Genomic DNA, 24,405 nt, shown 5'->3' with positions numbered 1-24,405 from the left:
TTTTCTGAGTTGATTTAGGGTTTATCTTCAGGTCTTTGGTCATGGTTCAAGTGAGAATGTTATTTCTTCCACACGAGGGCACTCATCATTTACACAAATGACAGACGTTGCTGTCAGGAAGTACTGCTGTACAAATATGTATATCTTTGCAACATTTGCTGTGATGATTTACCTGAACAGACCTGTTTTCACAGCTGGATTCAAGGGCTGAAGCATGTGTATTGTGGTTGCTGCCAATTGTAGACATGTGTAATGTTCCCAAAGAGTGGAGAAGATCGTTACTCTGCTCCTTTTTTCTTTTTTTTCTTTTTTTTTTACTTGAAGTTAGGAATATCCTGTTGAAGGATCTGCTACAGCTCCTATGTCACTAAAAACTTCCTGCAGGTTGAAAATGTATTGCTGTTTTTGTTGACCTGTGCGGGTGGAGGTTTATGTGCTGGTGGGAGGCTTTTGACACCTGCAGGAGTCCAAGGCAGAAAATACTGCTTTCATAAAATGTTGTCTAATATTGAGAGAAATGTTTTAAGTGTGAACAAGCATCATTTTTAGCTTAATTTTTCATCAATTTACAGCTTTATTTTCACACCTCAATGCGAGTTAAAATGAAGAAATTATAAACAGAAGTAAGTACGGATGGGCTGTGGAACTGACTGCTTTCTTATCCATCAGGTAACAGGTGTGGTCGGCAGAGCGGAACTTCTTTCTTCGATTTTCCTCCTGGCTGCTTTCCTGGCCTACACAAAATCAACAGGTGCAGACCACTCCATTGGTAAGTTTCATGATGTGCCTCACTTGTCTCTCGTCATCTAGGTTAAGCCATTTAGCCATTAAATCATTGCTTAGGCCGAAACCCAAATTCCCTGGTGTGACAAGGGATGGGGTCAAACACAAAGTTCATGGCAAGCTGTCAGGGATCAACCTGCTGGGATGATTCACAAAAACAAAAAACACTACAAGTTTGTTCCCACTTGCTGCAACACAAAATGAGAACTGTTATTTAGTTAAATAACATTTATCTTGAGGTCTTCATATTATATATCAATATATCAGGTATATAGGCTAGTCCTGTCAGCCAAAGCATGATTTATGGACTTGTGTTGAACACAGCTGTCGCTTAAAGTGCAGCTCACCAGGAATGTAACATCATGTTGTGATGAGGAGGAATGCAACTGCTGTGATAGGTCCCCCAATCGTCTACAAATAAAAATGTGTTTAGCATTAGTCTGTAGCTAGCTGCTGAAGTCTGTATGCTTTCACATTAAACCAAAAACCCAATGCTGATTACCAGTCTGTGCACCTATTTTCTGTGCATATCTTTTGTGTTGCATGGATTTCAGGAAATCTCCTTTTTCTACATTTATCTGCCTCATCGTGATCTGCCTCGTCTAATTAGGAAAAAGCTCAGCACAGTTGCATACAGACCATGCTGCTTATCTAGAGTATATGGCAGTGTAATGAGCTGAACAGGCACACCAGAGTAACAGTATATAATAGTGCACGACCGATAGGGGATTTTCTGGGCCGATACTGATATCAATATTAGGGAGAGAAAAAATCTGATACTGATATAGCGGCCGATATCTTTCTTAGATTTATCTTTGATCTGTAGAGATAGATAGATATAGACACAGATATACATATTTATTGTAATGATCCCTTAAACTCAGTTATTTATGTGGGAGAGATAAAAATGAAAACAGGATAGTCGTTCAACTAGAAAGTCACTGCTGTTGTAATCACTATAGCAGACTCTGTTGGTGAAAGACAACTATCACATATCTGTGATGAAATTAAACACTACGGATAGTCACTTGGTATGCCAATAACGGCCAATATTATCGGCTGGCCAATTAATCGGTCGGGCTCTATAAATGCTCATAATGCCATATACCAAATTTTTCCAGTGTAAACGAGGCTTTGTAAAAGGGGCTGGCCCGTGTTGAACCCAGACATCTCAGGTGTGCATTTGGTTCTGGTCCTGTGTCCTCTCTTGTTGACTGTCTCTCTTCCCTTGTGTTGTATATCTACTGCAGCTTATAAATTTAGGTATGAAAATGACAATCTTGTGATGATGTTACAGTTACTCAGTTATCTAACAGGCATAATGTCTTTTGCATCTATGTAATGTAAATTACAGTATAGGAATGAAAAAGATGTTATGCTTGGCCAATAAGCAAAATAATTTACTTATTGGCGACAATGTACACCGTGTCGGCCAAAAATAATAGCCATGCTAAGTATCAGCAATGCTCTAGTTTGAATGCTAAAATCTAAATTCTTCGGTGTAGTTCTTATTTGTGCAGGTTGATGTTTTGGCATTACCTGCGTCTGTTAACACGTGTTTCTTCAGACACCTGGCAGTTCCTGTTAAACTGTGATCCAATTCAGAGGGTGAGTCTTCAAAAGACCCCGATGGCTCAACTGACTCTACTTTTCCTAATTAGATGGTTCATTCATGCATGTCTCTCTAAGTCAAATACTTCAAAGTTTATAATCAAAATGAGGCCAGCAGATAATTAATATCACTTAAGACATAGGAAATAATGATTTTAAAAAGAATAGCTCCGGCATTCCTGAAACAGTATGACAGAATGGCTTGCCAATCTTGTGCTAGGGAGATATATTATCTGACTTTCATGTCCCTATAATGCTCTGTGATCTTCAACAGTCATGCTGTTTATAAAGCCAGGCAAAGTCTGATCCCCATTATAGTCACACCATGATGCCTTTTTCATTAGGATAGTAAAGTTTGAGTGATATTTTTCTTTTTGGTTATTGATGGCCTTCCAAGAGCGATGGAAGATGTGTTTTGTTTATGTGTTTTGTCTGAACATTCAATTTAACCATGTAATCTGAAAACTGAGGCTTGCAAAGTATTAAGTTATGTCTTCTATGTTGCCAAGGCTGCAGCGTTGTGCAAGGGTTTGCTGTAAAATCTTGGGTCAAAATAATCTTTCTACAGAGACTTTTCCCAGTTGCATAAAATGCAAAAAAAACAACAACAAAAAAAAAACAACTAGTTATTCTGCTATTCATGCAGACATATTTGTCTTCTTTTTTCAGTTTGGACTCCTATTGCTCTGACGGTTGTTTTAGTGGCTGCAGCAACTCTGTGCAAGGAGCAGGGAATCACTGTCGTCGGCATCTGCTGTGTCCATGAAGTGTTTGTTGCACAAGGGGTAAGGCTCTGAAACCATGGCCGTCTTTTTCCTGTTAGACATCAAAGCATGTCTCGCTATTCGTCATCATAGATGTAGAGAAAGTGTGAACAAGCAGCTAACACCTGGATCAAAAATATTGTCCAGTATATAAGAAAAAAAAACTAACATATATAGCACTTAACACCCCAAAATGTCTAATTTAACCCTTCCTTCTCTGCCCTCCTTCTTTTGCTTCTCTCAGTTCACCCTGCCCTTGCTGTTGGACACACTGCGGCACGTCCTGCAGGGTAAAGACGGCTTTCCTTACGCTGTCCTGCAAACTCTCCTGAAGCTCATTGTCCTTGTCATCAGCACCCTGCTGCTCGTCATCATCAGGGTCCAAGTCATCCAGTCCCAGCTTCCTGTCTTCACCAGGTAGGCAGAATGTGTACTGTTTGGAATTTTTAATTATCTCTTGTATCCGCAGTTTGGTGCAAAAAATGGGTTTGATATGAAAGATGTGTAAAGTTGTTTTTATTGTTTGCTAGAAGACGTGCTGCAGCTTGACTTAAGCTGTCCATGAGATTATTTAGGGACATGGTCTCACATTGACCACAGCTCAAAAGAGCTATAGGGGATGGAAGCAGGGAGAGTTGATGGAAACAGAGGGCAGAATGGAGTGGGACAGCGTGACGTCACCTATCTGTGTCTGAAGAGGCGTTTTGAAGTGCAACAGTGGCGGTGGTCATGTTGAAAATGCTATCTCAACCTATCTCTGGATCAATCTAGACACAGGAAAAGAGATGGAACTGAAGCAGGCTTTAAGCCATTCCAGAAATCAAAGTTTTATTGATAAAGATTTTAGAATGGTACTTTGGTTTTGGTTTTAGTAATCAGTGTGACTGAGAATTCCCCTCAGTTTGTTGGCACATCAGAGTCAAATCGTCTATTAAAAAGTCTCTCTTTACAGCTTCTGCATCTTATCTGCACAACGGGACCAGAAGGGCAGTTTGTCAAAGTCATGATTAAAATGTAAATGGATTCAAGGATTATATAAACACATTATACTGGTCTGATTTTTTTTTTCATTTCAGTTTATGTAATAGTTTACAAAATGTATTTATTTTATTAAAGAGGGTAATCTTCCCATGGCATCTGACTTCCTGCAGCTGACTGATGTGACTACAGGCCCACATCCATGTTGTAGGGCATTGAGTTCAGCGTGCAAATCAATTTAAGATGCATTTGTGTTGTTGTTCTTGCTGAGTATAGCTCCAAAGCAATTTCTAACCTCAAATGCAAACAGTTTGCGGATGCCGACACAAAGTCACTTAATTACTTATCCGTGTACACAGTGTCATAATCGCTGATACTTTTTCTTTAAATACAATTTCTTTATGTTGGTTGTAACTTCAGGTTGACAAATCGATATAACCGCCTCAGACTGTGGTCAGTCAAGTGTAACATGGTAGGGACTACACTCTGCTGTACTTCAAGTTTGGACTCTAAGGTTATTTATTTGTTTATCTTTTCACAAAGTACATCTGCAGCGACCTGGGAAGAATGTCTGAGCCTCACTGCGTACAATAAACGCGCAGTGTGACGGTAACGAGTTATTTCCGGTCTTGTTTATAACTCTACTAACTCATGGCGTTGTCTATTTGAGAACTTTCTTATCTTCATTTTTTCTTGATGTAGGTACAAATGTAACCTTGAATAGTTTTTTTCAATACTGATAAAAACTATTTCTGACTCAAACAATGCTCTGGGAATCTTACTCCTCTGAAGTGAAGGTTTTTTTGTCTTGACTTCAACAGAGCAGAGATGGCCCACGTGCTACATTACGCTGATCTTTACTAACTTAACTAAAAAAACAAAGCAAAGAGCAGAGCAGAAAATCAATGTACCAGTCTGAATTCAATTTGTGTGCAAAATGTCTGAAAGCTGAAATAGACTAGGAGACAGACATCTTCTTGTAGGGAGTTACCGCTGCTATAGGTTTCCTTATCTGGATTTAGATTCAGATCAACTAAATAACAATTGACAATACTCTGCCCATGACTTGTTTTTGTTCAATTGGATTAAGTTTTTGTGGAGAATAGACTCTTTTGGCGGTACAGGGTTCCACGCAGACTTGACCGAAAGGAATTTGATCGTTAAGATAAAATTCCAGACAATTAGCCCTGCTAGTCCTCCCGTCATAATCCTGAAGATATCTCCAGATTGTCTGAGAATTTGTGTCTTCAAGCCATAACAATATAGAGATATTTTAAGATGATCAACATGCCAGTAGTGATTAGTTTTCAAAGAAGCCATCCTCTAAAAGTTTGGACTACCTGCTCCACCAGAGGAGTTAAGATTCAAAGAGAGATGATTACTTAAGATGTTCTTACCTTAAACAGAAGAACGAGATCATCAGTTAATGATGTGGAGCAGGACGTTACTGGAAGCAGCCTGTCTGTTAATTGTGACTGTAGGAAAAACTAACACATTTTAGGGCTCTTTAGGGCTTTTTATGCCTTTATTACAGAGACAGGACAATGGATAGAGTGTGAACTCAGGGAGAAAAGAGAGTGGGGAATGACATGCAGCAAAGGAGCCACAGATTGGTTTTGAATCCGAGCTGACCGCTTTGAGGATTGTAGCCTTTTTTACACAGGGTGTGTTGACTAACCACGAGCCCACTTGTGCCCCAAGGCTTTTTATTTTATTTCTACAGATAAATTATTTTCAGTGTTGGAGCCTCAGCTGGATCAGATATTTAAATGTATTGCTGTGCCCAATTCAGAATTTGTGAGTTAAATTTTGTGTGGTTGTAAAACACTTGTTTGACACATTTTCCAAAAGTACTGAATATCAGTCAAAAAGAAAACCATATAAAGCCTACTATTCTCTCAATCTTTGATCCAGTCCATTTTCACATCTTCACAACACAATGTAACTAGATGATAAAATGGAGAAACCCAATATCTCCATCTTTAGTTATCACACGGTGAGCTGGAGTTAGCGGCAGCTCAGCTCGCAGTCCCCAAAGAAAGCCCTGTCAAAAAGCTTTGAAGAGACAATGGCTGTGTCCCAAACCACATTCTACATACTGCCAACAACAAGCTCAAAATATACTGCATACTAGCCCGACCAACCGCTACTATACCTATAGCAACATACTGAAATACGGGGCACGTGACATACTTCCGGTCCGAGCTCTGTTCAATGAGCTTGCATCAAGCTAGTGTGAAAATCGGTCCGTAAATAGAATTCAACAACAATAATGAAGCGTTCAATACTAACACAACTACGTGGACATTATAATATTATTTTGCAACATAGAAAATGAATTTCAGGACGGTTATTGTAAGCTGCTAGTTTGCTGTCTGCCTATAGCTCTGCGATTGGACAGTCTGAGAGCCGGGGTGCATTGTGGGGCGGTTTTAGTAAGACTTAATTTTCCAAAGCTTCATGTAAAGGTGGGGCTGTTATGTGTGTTTGGTAGTTACCATGGCGACCGAATGTGAGGGGAGTATCTTGTGGCTGATAAAAAGAGAAAAAAAGAGAAAGACAAGTTGGACCAAGCATCAATCTGATTCACTTCACAACTGGAACATCCATACGTATATAATAGACAGGTTATATCAAAGCTGTCTCTTTTTATACCCTCTTGATTTATTATATTTAGCTCTGGGCAGACGGAGATTGAGTTGCAGTGCTGGAGGTGTAATTTATATAGGTTCTGTTTTTATAGATGTTCTATAAACAGCCTCCGAATACTGCTGCTCAACCCATGCGAAACACGGATCCATAGATTTGATACGTGGTTGTCCTGTTAGCACACCATACCTCATCCATCTTAATAAAAGAGATGATTAGATGAAACTTGGGCTACCACAGAAGAAAGAAGATCCTGTTATCAACAAATTCATAAAAATTAAAAAAAAAAAAAAAACTTAAAAAGCAATGTTTTCTGACATCTCTTTATAGATTGATGAGTGTGAATGCCTCAGGTCAGACTGTGAAGAAAGATAAAGGTACTATCATCAGTAGATACATAAAAATTGTTTTACTATTTGATGTATTGTTAATGGTGTGTCTTTTTCAAACCTTGTGTTATTGCTGCAAGATAAGATAAATCAAGATCATAAACCACTGAGGCATGTTCATTTGAATCTGAGCCTCATTCCAATAATTAACATTATTTTCTACAAATGATTACTTTATGGTACAAGTTAGTTACAGCACTTTATTTTTGAGATCAAAATATGTTGGTATAAAGCAAAATTAATGTTTATGGGTTATTAAGGTGAATACCCAGAATCTTATTCCAACCAAGGTTCAAGAGGAAATCTGGGTGAATTTCTTCTTCTTCTTTTTTTTTTTTTTTTAAAGATTTCTTTCTCTTTTTGGCTTTATTATTAGAGAGACAGGACAGTCGATAGAGTCAGAAATCAGAGAGAGAGTGGGGAATGACATGCAGGAAAGGAGCCACAGGTCGGATTCAAACCCGGGCTGTCCGTTGGCCTGGAGGACCATGGCCTCCGTACATGGGGTGTGCACACTTACCCCGGGTTCATTTGTGTTGAGTCAGGCTATTCCTTTCATTGAACAGTGTGTAATGGCTCTTGTTCTCCAGCTCAAACCTTTGACCACCCGGATCCAATCATTAAGGAATTGCAACAAACTGGGTTTTATTTTTTTTAAGCCCTGAGTGAACTAATTTGTTCTATGGCATTTCCTACATGGAGCATAAAATGACCCAAAAATTGAGTCATTTTTTTGCAAACTAATTTCATGGAAGTTATCTTCTTATCTATACTGTGTTGCATTTTAGACACAATCTGATGACTTTTTTCATCTTTAATCTTACTTTTTATCAGGTATTTTTGATGCTCCAAAGTTTGGATTTGTATTTTACTTAAGTTTAACTTGAGTCTCAAAACTTGCGCCTTTATGTAAAGGCTGGACGGAACAGATGCTGTTTGTGTTCACAGCAGCTCAGACCCCAAAAAATGTCAGGATGTTTTTGTATGAGTGAATACAGCATTAACTACTTCTTCTTCACAATTGTCCTTTCGTGTGCCACAATACACATTTTCTTAATCATGGAAGAGCAATGTGCTGCTGTTCTTGTTGGATTTTATCACATATCGCGTATTTTGTATGTTTTGCAATAGTTTGTCTTTTTAATACTTCACCCAGGGAAAACGGTAAAATAATGCACTTCTCAAGACTATAAATTCATTGTAATTTACAGTAATTTTTTCAAAGAGAATGAACATAACATGTCACGTGACATCCTGTAGGAGGCACACTCCCCGTGGGAAGAATTAAAGACTCTGTCCACATGAGATTAAATCATGTTGTTGAGCATAATTCTATATTTATAGCACGTTATTCAGAATGATCCGTCTGTGATTGTTGTGTCCCACCTGCGTGACTCGAGTTAGGAAAAAAAGTTTGAAAATTGAAATGAGTCATCCACAGATTTAATCGGCTGATTAGCATCACGAGACGATTTACAATTGTTGCAATTGGTCCGTGGGTTCCTGTAAAAATCTCCATCAAAACACTGCTGCATCTAACTGCTCCTGCTCATTAGTCTCATGCCACTCAAAAATTGACAGATTACAAAAGGTGAAAACTTCTCACCCTTTTACTTTCTGTGTCCTCTCTTATAGATTTGATAACCCAGCAGCAGTTAGCCCCACTCCTGCCAGACAGCTGACCTTCAACTACCTACTTCCTGTGAACGCGTGGCTGCTGCTCAATCCCTCTGAGCTCTGCTGTGATTGGACCATGGGCACCATCCCTCTGGTGGAGTCGCTCCTGGACCTTCGTAACCTGGCCACCCTGATGTTCTATGCCTTCATTGGCCTGCTAGCTTACCACAGCCTGCGCTACAGACATAGCTCTGCCAAGACTGTCATCATGGTGAGTGTTACGACCCGGCTCGTGTGGAGAAAAGGGAAGCAGGATAAAACCAGTTGTTTTGGGTCAAATCATGTTCTAAGAGTGCCTCTGCACTCTTATAACAAATCAGACAAATTAACAAAGTGAGGGGCACAGACAAAACAGTCTCGATCCTGAGCAGCTCTAGACTGCTGCGCCAACTGGCTTCTTAAGGCTATGATGTCTGTGATGCTCTCCTCTGATTGGTCGCTCAGATACATCAGTGTGCGCACCAATCAGACCTCCCAGGAGGCGACTGCTCATGGTTGGAGGACTCTGGCAATCAACCTGGGGAATGCACCGCACACATACCCACACACACAACGACGCACACTCACAGGACACTCCCAAAAGAGAGACATTGCCACACAAACAGGAGGGGCTGCGGCTGTAACAGTGAGAGAAAGTGTTGTAAGGTTATTAAAATACACTAGAATTTAATATTTGCCCGGTAACAAAGTTCAGATTCCCGATTGCCACATTTAGTATGCAGTGATTTAGTTCATCTTGTTCTTAAAGGGAAGTGGCAAGTGCTGCCCCATGGGTTTATGGGAAGGTAAAACACCATTACAATCCAAGACATATTTGCAGCGCATTACTCGTAAAAGTACAATAAGAACCACATTGCTTACAAGAAGTGAAACTTTTTACGAGACACTTGGATAAACCAAAGCTCATTATAACACTTTCTACAGTTACTTACACATTTTTATCCCTCCTTGGTGATCCCATCAAGTGTTCACAAACAAAAAAAAACTCAATTTTAGTTATTTTTTAGATTAAAGGCCACCCTGACCCTTCCCTCCATAGCTTACATGTGTTTGACTGCACTCAAACCACTCAGATTTTTGAAAGTGGCTTAATGGGAAGAAAATGACCTCCTTTATTTTATTTGGGCAAGAGCAAGTTTCTTAACTGCTTCCTCAAGATCAAAAGGCACATAAACTGTTTTGCTGTAACTGCAGATAATGATACTTAATCCTTCTAATTTGGGCCTCAGATCAAAACATTGGAGCCAACCCTCCTATACATGAGCCTTTGCTAGTGTCCGACGTTACTACTGTGTCTGTATGCCGATGTTCAGGCTCTCCCTATTTTTCTGTTTGATCTTCTGTTGTTTCTCGTATTTGTCCTTCATCACTTTCACGAACCGATAAATAATTAGGATTAAAGATCAAATAAAGATCTACAGATAGATACAGATATAGAGAGATCCACAGATAATGAAGGGGGAAACACTGTTCATCCTGGTAAAAAGAAACATCTGTTGTGCAACCCTTTCTCTCTTTTAGGGTCAGTAAACTTCCTCACAGTCCTGCCCTACGCTTCAGTTTTGAAAAGGGCACCAAACATCAACACTAAAAACAAATAAATGACCTTTGCAATGTTTACTCTGGTTTTCTGGGAGTGTTTTGCAACATGTTGTATAACAATATGATACCACATCAACCTACTTGACCTGCTTCTTCTGAAGGCAGCTGCTGTAGGAAGAGACGCATGACATTGTTTTAAATAACCGTTTTTTTACTATAGGGGCCAAAGTCTTTTTTCTACCCGTGTCGGTCGCTGGCTGTTGAACTATAACTATTGATTGATTATTTTCACTAGTGTTTTATCAAGTGATTATTCTTTTGATTACACGTTACTCTTTTTTACGTCAGTGAAAGGTCAAAACGATAAATTTCATTTTCCCACAGCCAGTGCTCAGTTCTGCCCTCTTCCTGTTTCGTCTGACTAATATTTACAAACTTGTTGGTGCCTGTTTTTCAGTCCAGATTTCCAGTCATCGCCATGGTAGACAAAGGAAACAGTCACATTTGAATAGCCGAAACCTGTGAATATCTGACCCCTTTCTATGATAAGAATTCTCACCGTGTGAGAAGAACTGGTTTTCGTCCAAATTTGCAACAAATATATCATAAACAACATACGAACCCCTTAAAAAAATACCAATCATCTAAGTTTACACTGGAGGGGTTTTCCAGACTTTCTTTAAGGACAAGCTTTGCAGAACTCTGCCGATCAGAGGTTTGCATATGAAAGGGGAAATAGAAAAAAGGTTTATAACAGCTCAGTCAAATGCAGAAGTTTGATTAAGAGACATTACTGTCATGATTGGTGATTTTTGGGCTGGATGAGAGTCTTGGGGCGGGGGAGGGGGGTTAGATCTGGGCCATTTTAATGAGCATTCATTTAAAACATGTTTTAAGGAAATGCCAAAAGAAAAATGTAAATGAGTCTAAATGACTGATATATATTACTTTGGTCAAAACAACAGTCTAAAACGAGAAAACAAGTCTTCTTCTGTCATATATGACGGACAACGGCTGAATATCCTCACATTAAGGCCCTGACACATCAAGCAGATGTCTCATAAAAAGTGGAAAATGGCCCTGGCGTTGTCACCCCTTGGTCTTTTAGTGGAAAAAGGAAAGAAGAGGCAGAGGGGGCAAATAAGGAGAAACCGCATTAATAGATGAAAGCATGGAGACTACGGTGGCATGCTCAAGGGGCTTTCCTGAACCTGTGTCGAGAGCTGGAGATAAATGAAACCTCCGAACAGCGAATCAGAAAGATTCCTCTCACAGAGGGCTGACGATCTCCATAGTGTGTCAGGGCCTTTAGAGAAGAAACAAATCTGATCCTTTCTGCTATTGATGGAAAAAACAAAAACAAAAAACATTACCACTACTTTTGTATGCCCTAAAAATGTCGGGGCTCCGGATAGCCTAGTGGTTATGTAGTTCACCCCATGTACAGATACCATAGACCTCACCCCAGCATCCGTGGGTTCAAATCCGACCTCAGTCTGTTGTTGCATGTCATCCCCCTCTCTCTCCTCTCTCCAACATTACCTGTCTCTCTTCAGCTGTCCTATCCAATAAAGGAACAAATGGCCCCAAAAAAATCTAGTTTGTATATACAATCACATATTCAGCATGTTGTTGTTTGGTTTTTTTTCAATACACATTTTAAAACCCATTTTCTGAATGTTGCCGTGACATGATTTGACTTTCTCTCTTCAGGCCCTGTCTTTGATTGTCCTGCCTTTCATCCCTGCGTCAAACCTCTTCTTCCCCGTGGGTTTTGTTGTGGCGGAGCGGGTCCTTTATGTGCCCAGTATGGGCTTCTGCGTTCTTGTTGCACATGGGTTCAAGATTGTCTCACAGAAAGGGTGAGTGCTTGAGCAAAACTAATCAATTACTTGGATATTTTGGAAACACATCACAAGCCATCATCATCACCAAAAAGAGGAAACACTGTTTTTTACTTGTTTCCAGTTGTAACATTTTTGGATTTGAAGAATGCAGCGATCCATCAATATGAAGTCTTTGAATTTTATAGTATTACCTTTTATTTCTTTCTTGGTAGACACCTGAAGAAGATTTCCTGGCTGATAATTGGGGTGCTTTTAACAACACACACGGTGAAAACATTCAACAGGAACTGGGATTGGGAGTCAGAGTACACCCTCTTCACTTCAGCCCTGAAGGTAAGCAGTTAAGATCATTAAGGTAGCATTAGTTCCTGTGTATATAGGCTCTATTCCAAGGTGAGACACTGAAATCTGGCCTATGATCACAAGGTGTGAAAAGATTTGTTCTTTCAGTTGACTCGTCTTTTTTCAGAACGATAATGATTGATTGCTGTGTAACCAAACCCAAACGACTTACCCTTACATGTTCCTTATATGTCTGTCACTTTATGTCTGTCACTTCAGGTCAACAAGAACAACGCCAAGCTGTGGAACAATGTTGGCCACGCTTTAGAGAACCAAAATAATTATGCAAGGGCACTCCGGTATTTTCTCCAGGCCACCCGCGTACAGCCAGGTAAGACACATGGATCAGGTATTTTTGAGTGATTATAATATTTGAGACAAATGAGATTATTGAATCCCACATATGATGTTAAAACATCTGCTGGTGCTTACATTTTACGTCTTTGCTTCTTAATTAAATATTTTGTAAAATGAAAAAAAGAAAGAAAGAATACTTAAATATGTATAGGATAAGACATATTGTTGTGCTGTCACAGAATACATTTTATACACATAGAGATGTACAGATTGAATTTGTTAAACAATCAAAAAACGTGTTAATAAGAAGATCTCCTATATTAATCCCATGAGGGGAAATTCAGTTTTACATTAAGACACACACATCGGCTGAAATAGACACACCTGCACAAACAGGCACGAACATGCAGTAATGGAGAGATGTCAGAGTGAGAGTGCTGCCCACAGTGAGCGCTCCTGAGCTGGTAGGGGTCGCTATCTTTCTCAAGGGCACCTCGGCAGTGCTCAGGAAGGGAACTGGCACCTCTCCAGCTACCAGACCAATTTCCGGACTTGGTCCACTATAGGACTTTAACCGGCAACCCTCCGGTTCCCAAACCAAGTCTCTCAGCCTGAGCTACTGCCGCCCCATTAACACATTATTAGTTTAAAAATAATTCTCTAAATACAAAGTGGTGCAATAGTAAATGAAACAAACCAACAGGGGAGCATTCCTATTGGTTACTTTTATAAAACGTCAGTATTAAACTTACTGTATATGACAAAATTACCTCTTAAGGGTTTAACACAGAGACATTTTCCTCATACCACCCTCTGAAGCTCTGTCCACCGGTGTTTTTTCACATCTATTGTATTTTTAGCTTCTAGATTTCATTTAAAACCAAAATAAAAAAGGGTATTTAATGCAGGTTAACAGCCATCATACTTTTAGAATTTGATATTTTGAAAGAAAACCTCAGCCTCTAGGGATGCTCTTATCGTCTCTGTGACATAAGAAATGAAATAAGACTGATTTAGAAAAAGAAACAAGAAAGAACAAAACTTACAGCTCAAATGAAACTGTATCACCCCTGAAGGATATTCCGGTGCCATGTTGCTCCAACATTGCAGTATAAAAAAAGAGTAGCAGAAAAGTATCAAATGTAAGAGGCGACTGTTTATAAACTAACATGTATTTCTATTGAAACACAAACTCATCCAAAATTAACAAACCAGTTCCCTGGACATCTAATTGAATTACAAGTTCAGCAGCCTTTGTGTTCATTTATTTGTTTTGGATTTTCATTTCACCTTCCAGAAACTTGACTCCGTTCATAAGCAGTTATCCCACACCAAAAGCTCATGACTGCATACACATAACTGCAGTACAAACACAGAGATTGCTTCGCATACATTAAAGGTGCAGTTAGAGTAAGACCAGCATCTCACAGCTTTTTCTGTTTTGCTTCAAAGCTTGTTTTTCAGGAAGTTTGTCTTCAGCTGAGAAATCAACACATTTGCTGGTTCACCACCCAAGAGTGTTTCCCTAAGATTACCAGTATAAACAAGTGACCCTTTGAGGATATCCTGCTGTACTGATATACACCATCACTTCTACTTGTCCAGACTGACCCTTTAAACAATGCACTCTTCTTACTTGTTCCCAGAATGCATTCAGGCTCATTGAAACTAAATATACATTGTCTCTTTATATACTCTTTATTTAGACTTAATTGCTCATGAATATCTTTGCAGATGACATCGGCGCTCACATGAATGTCGGAAGAACCTACAAGAATTTAAACAAGTCCAAAGAGGCGGAAGAGGCCTACCTGGTTGCCAAATCCCTCATGCCACAGGTACCTGGTCATGTTACACACAGTCTAGGGAAGGTTCCCACAAGAGGACTCTTCATCTATGTAACTTAGCTGCACTTCTTGAATCCTCTTCATAGATGAATACCCTTGCTTCCCCTGCTTGCTCATGCTGTAATCGGCTTACGTGCTCTGCTGACTAGTTAATAATAACAACCAATTTGGCTAAGTCTATGGGGGTGAACCTTGAAGCAGGATTTGCGGTTATCAAGGTAGTTCAGCTCAGGGTTTTCAGTACAAAGATGGTGGTTCCCTTCTTACTGGTGTAGATCGCCATGGTAACTTGTGTTGAACCAATCAGATCTCTTGATCTCAGAGCTGATCGTGAGAGGGGAGGAGATTGACCAGCAAACACTTAGTTTTTCCTGGATGTTCTTTCCTCTAAAATATATAATTGTAAATTATATTATTAAAGCTTTACAGTTATCATCATACTGCAGAGATAAAACACAGTACAGAAGCTTTTATTTAAATCTACAATAAGATTTAAATTAAGTGTACTTACTGGTTTTAATAATGTTTTCATATTTATTTTTATGTACAACCCCATATACATGGCGATGAAATATTATGCCTTAAATTGTCAGACATGTATGATATGACAAAAAAAGGGAATAAACGGGTGTTATTATATTCAGATCAATGTCTAAATCACATTTTCAAATTGTGCACTGTGATGGTGATAATTTGCCCATTCACAGTTAGTTTGTTTTTTCTGCCTGCTTTGCTTATTCCATTTGTCCAATGCAGCTGTGGTGATTTTAGTCTGGATAGTGAGTTTAACTTAGCCAAAGTTTTTTGATTTCATAACTTGCTCTGAGTTTTTGAAAATGATGATCTTCTTGAACGTGATAGGTTATACAAAGCTAGAATAGCCCCAATTCTGTGAAGGGGCTCATAGAAACTCTTAGTTGACAGATCAGGTTAAGAACTAGCTTCTTGTGGTCGCTTAGCATGATCTCTTTTGTCAGGGTTAGGGAAGCCAGACATCCTAAAGATAATTTGGGTATGTTGAACTTGCTGTGTAGAATAGCCCCCTCGTATGCTGCCAGGGGGCAAGTAAAGCCTACATAGGGGAGGGTTTTTAATTCAGCTAATATAGTGTATATCGGCTCCTTATGGGAGAGGATGGGTGAATAGAGAGAAGCTTCTTAGGGAGGCTGTGGTTCAGTTGTTAAAGTTGGTCGTCTATCAACTGTAAAAGCGGTGTAAAAGCGCTTTGAGTAGCACTATACAAGCTCAAGTCCACATTCACAATCTTCCATTAGCCGGAACCTTGTTCAAAGAGCCACGACGAGACACTTGAATCTGACAAAAAGTGTATCTGATCGGAATCATATTAAACATCTGATCATCACTGATTTGTTGTTGAAAGAAAACTGTCTGGTTCACTGATAAGAAATGCAACAACAATGCTTTTGGAATTTCTGGTTTAACAACTGCGTTGGATTATGGTTTTTCTCAGGAACATGACTTGTTGTTATTCAATGGCATGTGATTGTGATTGATTTCTCTGGGGGTTTTTTTCATTTGTATTGTCAAAACATGTCATCGGGTGCATTCCAGTTAGTGAGAGAAGGGCTATCAAGGTAACTTCAGGGTTAACTTTTTCAAATGCCTCAAGAAGTTTTTATTCAATCGCAACGTTTCGACCCAAGGTCCTCTTCAGGCGATCATCACCTTTCTGGACGAAATGCTGTGATTGAATAAAAACTTTTTGTGGCATTCAAGCAAGTGTGTGGGCTTATTTTAATTTCTACCTCAATTAGTCACCAATAGATGACTCTAACTGTGGGCTTTTGGTGCCTGTTTGAACTTCAAGTGCCCTTTTAAAAAGTAAAGGCAGCTTAGTAAACTGCTCTCAAAGTTAGCATAGCATTAAAAAAAATTTGGAGCGCATTTCATTAAACGTAAGCTCACAGCCAATGGACATCAAGACATTCCACATAGCAATCAAACACAAAAAGCATGAAAGCATGTTTTTTTTTTTTTTTTAAACATAGCTGCACATACAGGTAATTACACACGTGGTCACAAATAGACTATGTGTTACGCTCAGGAGAATAGACAGGTTTTATGTTAAGTTTTAAAAGTAGAGACAGCTGTGATGAACCTAGATTATCACCATCCACTCCGTCAGTCCATTTATTTATTTATATATTAATGTTTATTTATATACGAATATGTCGGATCTCTCTGGCATCACTGCACTGTGAACAGTGACTTCTCTGTTGACCACTACAGGTTATTCCTGGTAAGAAGTATGCGACGCGTGTGGCGCCGAACCATCTGAATGTTTACATAAACCTCGCCAATCTGATACGAGCCAACGAATCTCGGCTGGAGGAGGCGGACCAGCTCTATCGACAAGCAATCAGCATGAGACCAGACTTCAAACAAGCATACATTAGCAGGCAAGATTGATCTTTTTCAAGTTTCTGCCAGTCAGATGATATTCTTAGTCATCAACATGTATTGTTTGCATGGCGTGCATTCTTTTATTATTGAAGAGAAACAAAACATTGAATGCTAATCTCTACTTGGTGCGAGATCAGTCGTGTTGGCGGTACATCAGTAAGTGTAAGAGAAGCCACCACAGTTCGACGTGACTGGTAAATAATTGATGTCATGCAGGTGACGCTCTTCAAAATTCGAGGAAGTGATGTGGGGTGAGAGAATGAGGGTCCATAATCATACATTCAATGTAGCTGCCGCCAAAAAGAAGACATTTATGATTGTTACTTCAGGTGAATAACTTGGTTCGATCAACACCAGGTTTAAAGGTTCTATCCAACAACTGTTTTTTATTTATTTAAAAAAAAAAGTGTACCAGTTTATTTTCTGTCTCACCTCTAATGCTGTCTGTGTGATATTCTAAAGATCGGGAATTGGCACTGACCTTCAACTCCACCTGAAACAAACAAAACAATGACTTGATATAATTCCATCCTTATCTATTTACTTCCACGAATTACATTATTTCACTTTGACAGGGATAAAGTTCAAAATGGCAAAATAATTCTTATTAAACATGCATAGTAAGAAAACTATTACTTAGATTTGATTCCCTGTTCTTCCAGGAACAGCGGCAAGATCTTCAACGAAGATATAATACTCTATACAGACAAAAATTAATGCTGAACACTGACTCCTTGTTACCCAATCCCATCTTTTGTCTGCCCTTTCAACTCCTCTACTGGGTATTTCACCAAAGTATGACCAATACTCTGCTGGTCTGGCTTTGTTATTTACGGGAAGTGGGCTTTGATTACCAGAGAAAGAAAAAATCGCTAAAATTATAGATAGAACATTTGAAAGACTTTTTGATGCAAAATTCCTTTCACTCCTGGAGACTAATTGTAATTTAATTTTAATTTGTAAAGGGACAATGTACAATATTAAACATACAGTATATGTTGCCATTTGATGCATTGTAGAGTTATCTTAGAGCTACTTTAAATCTGCAGTCCCTCGTCAGGTCACACGGTCTATTTTTAAGTTTGTAAATGTATTGGATTTTTTTTTTTTTTTTTTGACTCAGAGGGGAGTTGCTGCTGAAGATGAACAAGCTCTCAGATGCCCGGGACGCCTACCTCCGAGCCTTGGAGCTGGACCTCACCAACGCTGACCTGTGGTACAACCTGGCCATCGTCAACATCGAGATGAAGGACCCATCAGAGGCCCTGAAAAACTTCAACCACGCCCTGGAGCTCAACCCACGCCACAAGCTGGCACTGTTTAACTCGGCTCTTCTCATGCAGGAGTCTGGTGAGTGAGGCTTGCCAAGTCTGTCAGGAGGAAGTAAAATGTAATCCGGTCTCCAGCTCGAATCAAAAGCGCCACTTGCTGTAGGAAAGCATTGCTTGACATTTATCTAAACCCTTCTTTCACACCAACTCACACTAACAAGGTAAATAAACTGATATTATCTTTAGGGTGTAACCAGGTTCTTAAGATCTGCCCTTATGTTGCAATGAACCCTACGTGCACTAGCAAAGAAGTTTATGGCCAAGAATCTGTCAGGTCACACTTCATCATCTTGGTCACAAAAACAAGCAACAGTTAGATTTACAGCAGGTTTGACTGGAGGTTTATGTGAGCTTTTGAGACAGCATGAGACAGTCACACTGTTCCTGTACTGTCAGCACTGTCCTGCTGCAGCTTAATGCAAAGAAAGAAATATATATATATATATCACCCTACGTTTCAATATGAAGGTATATTTCAGATGAGACATCCATTGAATGTTCTGTGAGATGGTTCACACCAAGTCAACAAAGGGGCACGTCATCACGGTGGCAATGTTTCTTGTCAACACATGTTTTCCAGCACTCTTGCCTCAGTGTGACTCTGACCTGTCAACCTTTAATGTGATGTCAGCACAGGTGTAAAGCCATGGCGTCTGCATTAATCAAAAGGTTTCATACAGTTGAAATGTTCCACTGTTGATAAAATGACAATTACCCTTAAAATGATTGATAGCAACTGTTACCCATCGTGCTCCATGTTTGTAGCTTTCACCATCAAGTTGTTCTTCTCTGTATGAGATTGTATGGACATGAATCACAGCATTGCATGTTTTTAAATGATGGACTTGGAACACTTTTAGAAAGTCAGGCAATTAGCATGTGATTTTGTTTTGTTTACCTTTTTAAAACATGACATTTGTCCTGAAGCTCTTTATTTGTACAATGCATATTTTACACTAAGCTCTCTCTGAAATGACAAAGTTCAACAAAGGTTCAGTTTGACTGTCTGCTGCAGCAGCACAGACTCTAGTGACCAAAGGGCTTCACAGAAACTACTACTTTTATAATGTTAAAGAGCGAGGTTTCCACTTACCCTTATCTAACTTGTTTTTTTAGTTTTAATGCTGCAGGGGGTCGGGTTGCACACAGGTGTGAACATAGCCCAAGCTGCTTATTATTTACTTTAAATTCTTCAGAAGAATCCAAATCAGATATTATTGGCCAGGTATGCTTACACACACAAGGAATTTAACTTCAACTTTAACTGTGCTCTCATATGTGCTGCTTGTTCTTCACATTCCTGCTTTGGCTACTGTCTGTGTTCACTTTCTGGATTGCACTTATCGCCTCTGGCAGTTACTGAGGTGGTCTGCTTAAAAGAGGTTTACATTTTTCGGGGGCATTACCAAAAGAGGTTCTAACAAAAAGCAGGTTAAGGGTACATCCATTGACACAATCGCATCTAACCTTGACAAATCAATTTAAAATTGCAGTGGCCAAATTTGTTTTTGGGCTGTTGGTGACTCAGAACTCTCTGTCCAAGCACATTTGGTAGTTAAATCTTCATATGTGTCTTTTTTTTAAGCTCAGCCCTACACTAAACTCCTTTTATCAGCATACTTAACTTTCATGCTTATTAATCTGTTAGATGCACATTTCTATGTCTTCTATAAGCACAGGCCACTAGGCTAGGCATTACAACATCTCCGGAAGAATACTTTCTTTTTTTTATTTTACTCAGCAAGTTAGTGAAATTTAATAGTTGTCCTCCTCAAAGCCACAAAATCCCACCAAAGAGCATAAGAGAAACATTGATTTTTAACACTGAATAGCTCTGTGCTGTGTTTTGCTCACTTTTCATCACTGAGTCTGTTTGTTTTGAGAGGATAAGACCTATTTGGCTCCAGGTAAACACTGGTCATTCTCATACTTGTTTTTTTTTTAAGATAACATCCTGCTACGTTGTTGTTGTTGTTCTTTCAATGTGTTCTGAGGTAGTTCGATATGGAGACTTGATTACTGAAATGTTGGTCAACTCAGGGTCTTCATGAAAGTTGACGTTTTTAACAGTTTCATCTCTGTTTTCTGTGGCAGGTGAGCCAAAGTTCTGGCCTGAGGCAAACCGTCGTTTCCTACTCTATGTGGAAGAGGAGCCTCAAGATGCCAACGGCTACTTCAACCTGGGCATGTTGGCCATGGATGCCAATGAAAACGCAGCAGCTGAGCGCTGGATGCGTAAAGCCATCGGTTTGCAGGCAGGCTTCCGCAGTGCTCTATTTAACTTGGCTCTGCTTTACTCTCAGTCCAAACGGGAGATTGATGCGCTGCCCGTTCTGGACGAGCTGCTGCGCCACCACCCTGAGCACATCAAGGGCCTGATCCTGAAGGGAGACATCCTCATGAACCACAAAAAGGACACACATGGTGCCAAAGAGTGCTTTGAGCGCATCTTACGCATGGACCCCACAAATGTGCAAGGAAAGCACAACCTGTGTGTGGTTTACTTTGAGGAGCGTGACCTGCCACGGGCGGAGCGCTGTCTCCAGGAAACTCTGGCCCTAGCACCGAACGAGGAGTATGTGCGCCGTCACTTGAGCATTGTACGAGGGAAAATGGCTGCCATGAGCGCGGCAGGGCATCCTCTTACTGCAACAGAGGGAGCTGCCGTGTTGGCCGAGGAGGAAAAGGAAAGGAGTGTTAAGGAAGAGGCAGAGGAGGGGGTTGTTAAGGGAGGGGAGGAAGGGCGGGGTGCTGATGATGTTGGAAAGGGGGTTGGGGATGAGAAGAATGCACGGAAATCCTCTGCAGAAAGCCTGGAAGGTGTGGGCGTGGACCAATCGGAGTCTTTGGAGGGCAGCCAGCCCGACAAGCGGACTAAGGGTAAGTCAACTAATGAGATTAAAGATATAGAGGAAAAAAGAGCAGCTGCCTTGAAGAGACTAGAGGAGATTGAGCGCATATTAAGTGGTGATTGACACTGTAATACTTTATAGGGTGGACTACTTTTATAGAGCTCTCTAATGCTCCGATGTAAGACTGCATTTCCCCCGTTAGAAATGTGTATTCTTAATCAGTTGTCATGTTATTTCTTTGATTTTTCAGGCTGCTCTGTGTGGCTCTGCTGTTGTCACAATAATCATGTTAAGAAGGGAAATGTATGTACACATGAAACTCTTGAAACAATAAGCACAAAGCCAATTTGGGGAAAAATCTATTTAAAGCTTCTGGCGCGATGTAGATGCCAATGTGTATCATCTGAATGCGACTTCACATATCGTAGATCTGCAGTAGTTCTAAATATGTTTTGTTTTCCATGTGTAGTCATTGTTTATCACTGGATATTTGTTCACTAAGATGTGACTCGCTCCTGTGTTATTGTTTTTAAAAACAGAATGATTGTATGAGACAATTAAAGGAAATGACGTGTTCCCCAGATTTCCTCAAGGCAGGATGATATCTGCGCCTGAGTTTGCACCTCAAAATAAACCACAGAGAGAGAGAGAGAGGGGGAAAAAACCCCTCCACACTACAACAACAGCAGGCTTCAGCTCTCTTCCAGCAACACCTTCTAATCTTTATTGATCTCACACGGCACTTCCTGCCTCTGCATCATCAGCTCCAGCGCTCACAGCTGCCTCCATCTCCACAATTTCATTGTGATTCCATCTGAAGACGATTATCTCACCCTCTTTGTCACATTACCCCCTCACATCTCCTCGCCTGCCTCCCACTATTCACACACTACAGCCACATTAAGGACGAATGTTTTTTCCTGCTTTTCTTGTTTGGTGTACTCCTTCAATACTAATCACACTCAACCCATTTATTCTGCCGGTCAACAATGACGCATCCTCACCGTCAGGCTTCATCATGTGTTCCCTGTTTTCCTTCTACTTCACAGGGAGAATTTTCACAGCGCATTAGAAAAACAGATACACTCTTTCATCTTTCTCAGCAGTGATTTAAGATGTTTTAGCTCCCCGGCACTATAATATTCATCGGAATGTTCCCCATGTTACATTTTTGTAGTAGTCTTTGTGCTCTCCTTTTACAGCTGGGATCACTCCCAGAAGAAAATGCTCTGCATTTGTTTGTAGTAACCACTGATTTTATGAAGTGTCCAATTAATAACAACAAATCTGTGAGAATAACAGCTATTATTTTGAAGTTGGAAGGGTTAAAACGTGTGGAAACTGTATGAAAAAATAGAAACAAATAGCAAAATGTAAAAGAATACTCATAGGCATTTTTATTTTTTTCTGTATGTTATGTGCCCCCCCATATTTAGATTTTCTAATTTTTCTAAACCTATAGCCCTTTATTTTTCCTCATGCTTTCCCAAATGCTGTTTGGGAAAGCCATTTGTTGAACAGCAAAGCTGGGAATCCACTGGCCTTGGTTGGATCTTCCTACCTGGTTTGATAATCACATTAAAATAAATAATAATAAAGGTAAACAATAAAAATAAAGGTTTATACATTAAACAAATACACATTTAGAAATCGACATGGAAACATGTATACAGAAATAAATGGGCAAAAGGAAAAATGAATGGAAATGCTTATCATTACTTCTTTTAGTTTGCTATATTTACTCACACTTGTATATTCTTTAGCAGATAAGTTGTATGTAATGGCACTCGTATGACTCCAAAAGCGAGTACACAAACAAACAGAAAGTATTAGAAATGCACAGATCTCTTCTTCTACTGTTTCTTCAGGTCTTTCTTTTCAAACACTACACCACTATACAACCAAGCTGCTGATTGGATGCTTCTCAGGAGGTATGACTATTAGAAAACAAAAACAAAAAAAAGGCATGCAACCGATAGTCAAAACACATTCATGTCAATGTACAAATGGTTTATAGCGTATCCTCGACAGGAGCTCTGAGACTTTAAAATGACCAGAATCCATCGCACGCGTTGCAAAGCATGTTAAGTAGAAATAACCTTCTTTGAGAGCCGCTGTTAATGTCGTCTTCACAGCTCCCGTGATGTTCCTGTTTGGGCTTCACAGTGCAATAATTAGTTTCATTACGACGACACTGCTCGGTGCAATTCTTCATTGTGTCTTAGGGGACAGCAGCTTGATTACTGTAAGTTAGGAGCACTGTGGTGGTACTAAGGAGCTTTACTATGCATCGACTGTTCAGCCCCTTACATTCTGTGTACATATTTACCATGTACTTGTATCCAGTGTTATTTATTTTCATATGCACTGCAAATACTGGTGTTGTTTGTTTGTTTACCACTGACAGTATACTTTAAAGTCATGGTGCATATTTTTGTTGCTACTAATAAGCAATATGTGTCACTTGTTAAACATGTCATAGATGTGTTTTTTTCTTCATTTTTTTTAACAGAGCCCCCCATTTCAGTGTTAATCCATGAAATATTCAATCATCTGTCCACTTGGAAAACTAGGTACAGCTTTGAATGATCCCGTTTGCAATATTTTCTGTTATGTCTCATTTTGCTGAGTGAATGATTTTTGTACGATTATACAATTATTATTTTTTTAAATTCAATTGCCCTTGGTGGTGGGGGTGTAGGTTATTAAATAAATTCAAATAAAATGATTGGCTTTTGTTTCTTTTTATGCGTAACAGCTGCTACATTCAGTGACTATTAGATTGGTCGGATGACTGGGGAAAAAATACTAATTTCTTATTTATTAATTTAAAGGAAATTCTTTGGGTTTCTTCCAATACAAGACATCTTCAGACACCATGGAGACAAATGTAGATCACATTAAAAGAAGACCAGAAGAAAATGGTTGGCACATTAATTATTGAGGAAATATTGCTGCTTTTACTTTGGCAACATATCTTCAGTAAAGCAAATGTCTCCTGTTGTTCTGCTCCAGAAGTAAAAGGATGGAAGACATGCATCCTGTACTGTTGTGCATTTCATATACCACAGG

The 24,405-nt window shown here is 39.6% G+C and overlaps 1 protein-coding gene across 3 annotated transcripts in view; it reads left to right on the top strand.

Annotated features, from left to right (window-relative positions):
- tmtc3 (transmembrane O-mannosyltransferase targeting cadherins 3) overlaps window positions 1-24,061 on the top strand; it is a 31,998-nt gene extending 7,937 nt beyond the window's left edge. Inside the window, exons 4-15 of one of the 3 annotated variants that reach the window (XR_009672947.1) lie at window positions 670-769; window positions 3,064-3,179; window positions 3,403-3,575; window positions 8,810-9,062; window positions 12,107-12,255; window positions 12,453-12,573; window positions 12,802-12,913; window positions 14,614-14,717; window positions 16,977-17,146; window positions 18,274-18,500; window positions 20,576-22,597; window positions 22,840-24,061. Coding sequence is in view for 2 of the 3 variants with exons in the window: in XM_061035988.1 (XP_060891971.1) it covers window positions 670-769; window positions 3,064-3,179; window positions 3,403-3,575; window positions 8,810-9,062; window positions 12,107-12,255; window positions 12,453-12,573; window positions 12,802-12,913; window positions 14,614-14,717; window positions 16,977-17,146; window positions 18,274-18,500; window positions 20,576-21,456 (2,406 nt within the window). In the remaining variant the exon portion in view is untranslated. Of the gene's footprint in view, window positions 1-669; window positions 770-3,063; window positions 3,180-3,402; window positions 3,576-8,809; window positions 9,063-12,106; window positions 12,256-12,452; window positions 12,574-12,801; window positions 12,914-14,613; window positions 14,718-16,976; window positions 17,147-18,273; window positions 18,501-20,575 lie in introns of all 3 variants that reach the window. The other 2 variants (XM_061035989.1, XM_061035988.1) reach the window with 2 other exon arrangements.
- Window positions 24,062-24,405: the final 344 nt, after the last annotated feature.

Source organism: Labrus mixtus, chromosome 4, assembly GCF_963584025.1.
Source record: "Labrus mixtus chromosome 4, fLabMix1.1, whole genome shotgun sequence".
NCBI lineage: Eukaryota > Metazoa > Chordata > Actinopteri > Labriformes > Labridae > Labrus > Labrus mixtus.
Note: the sequence above shows the minus strand (reverse complement) of the source record. Positions and strands in the feature narration are given on the sequence as shown.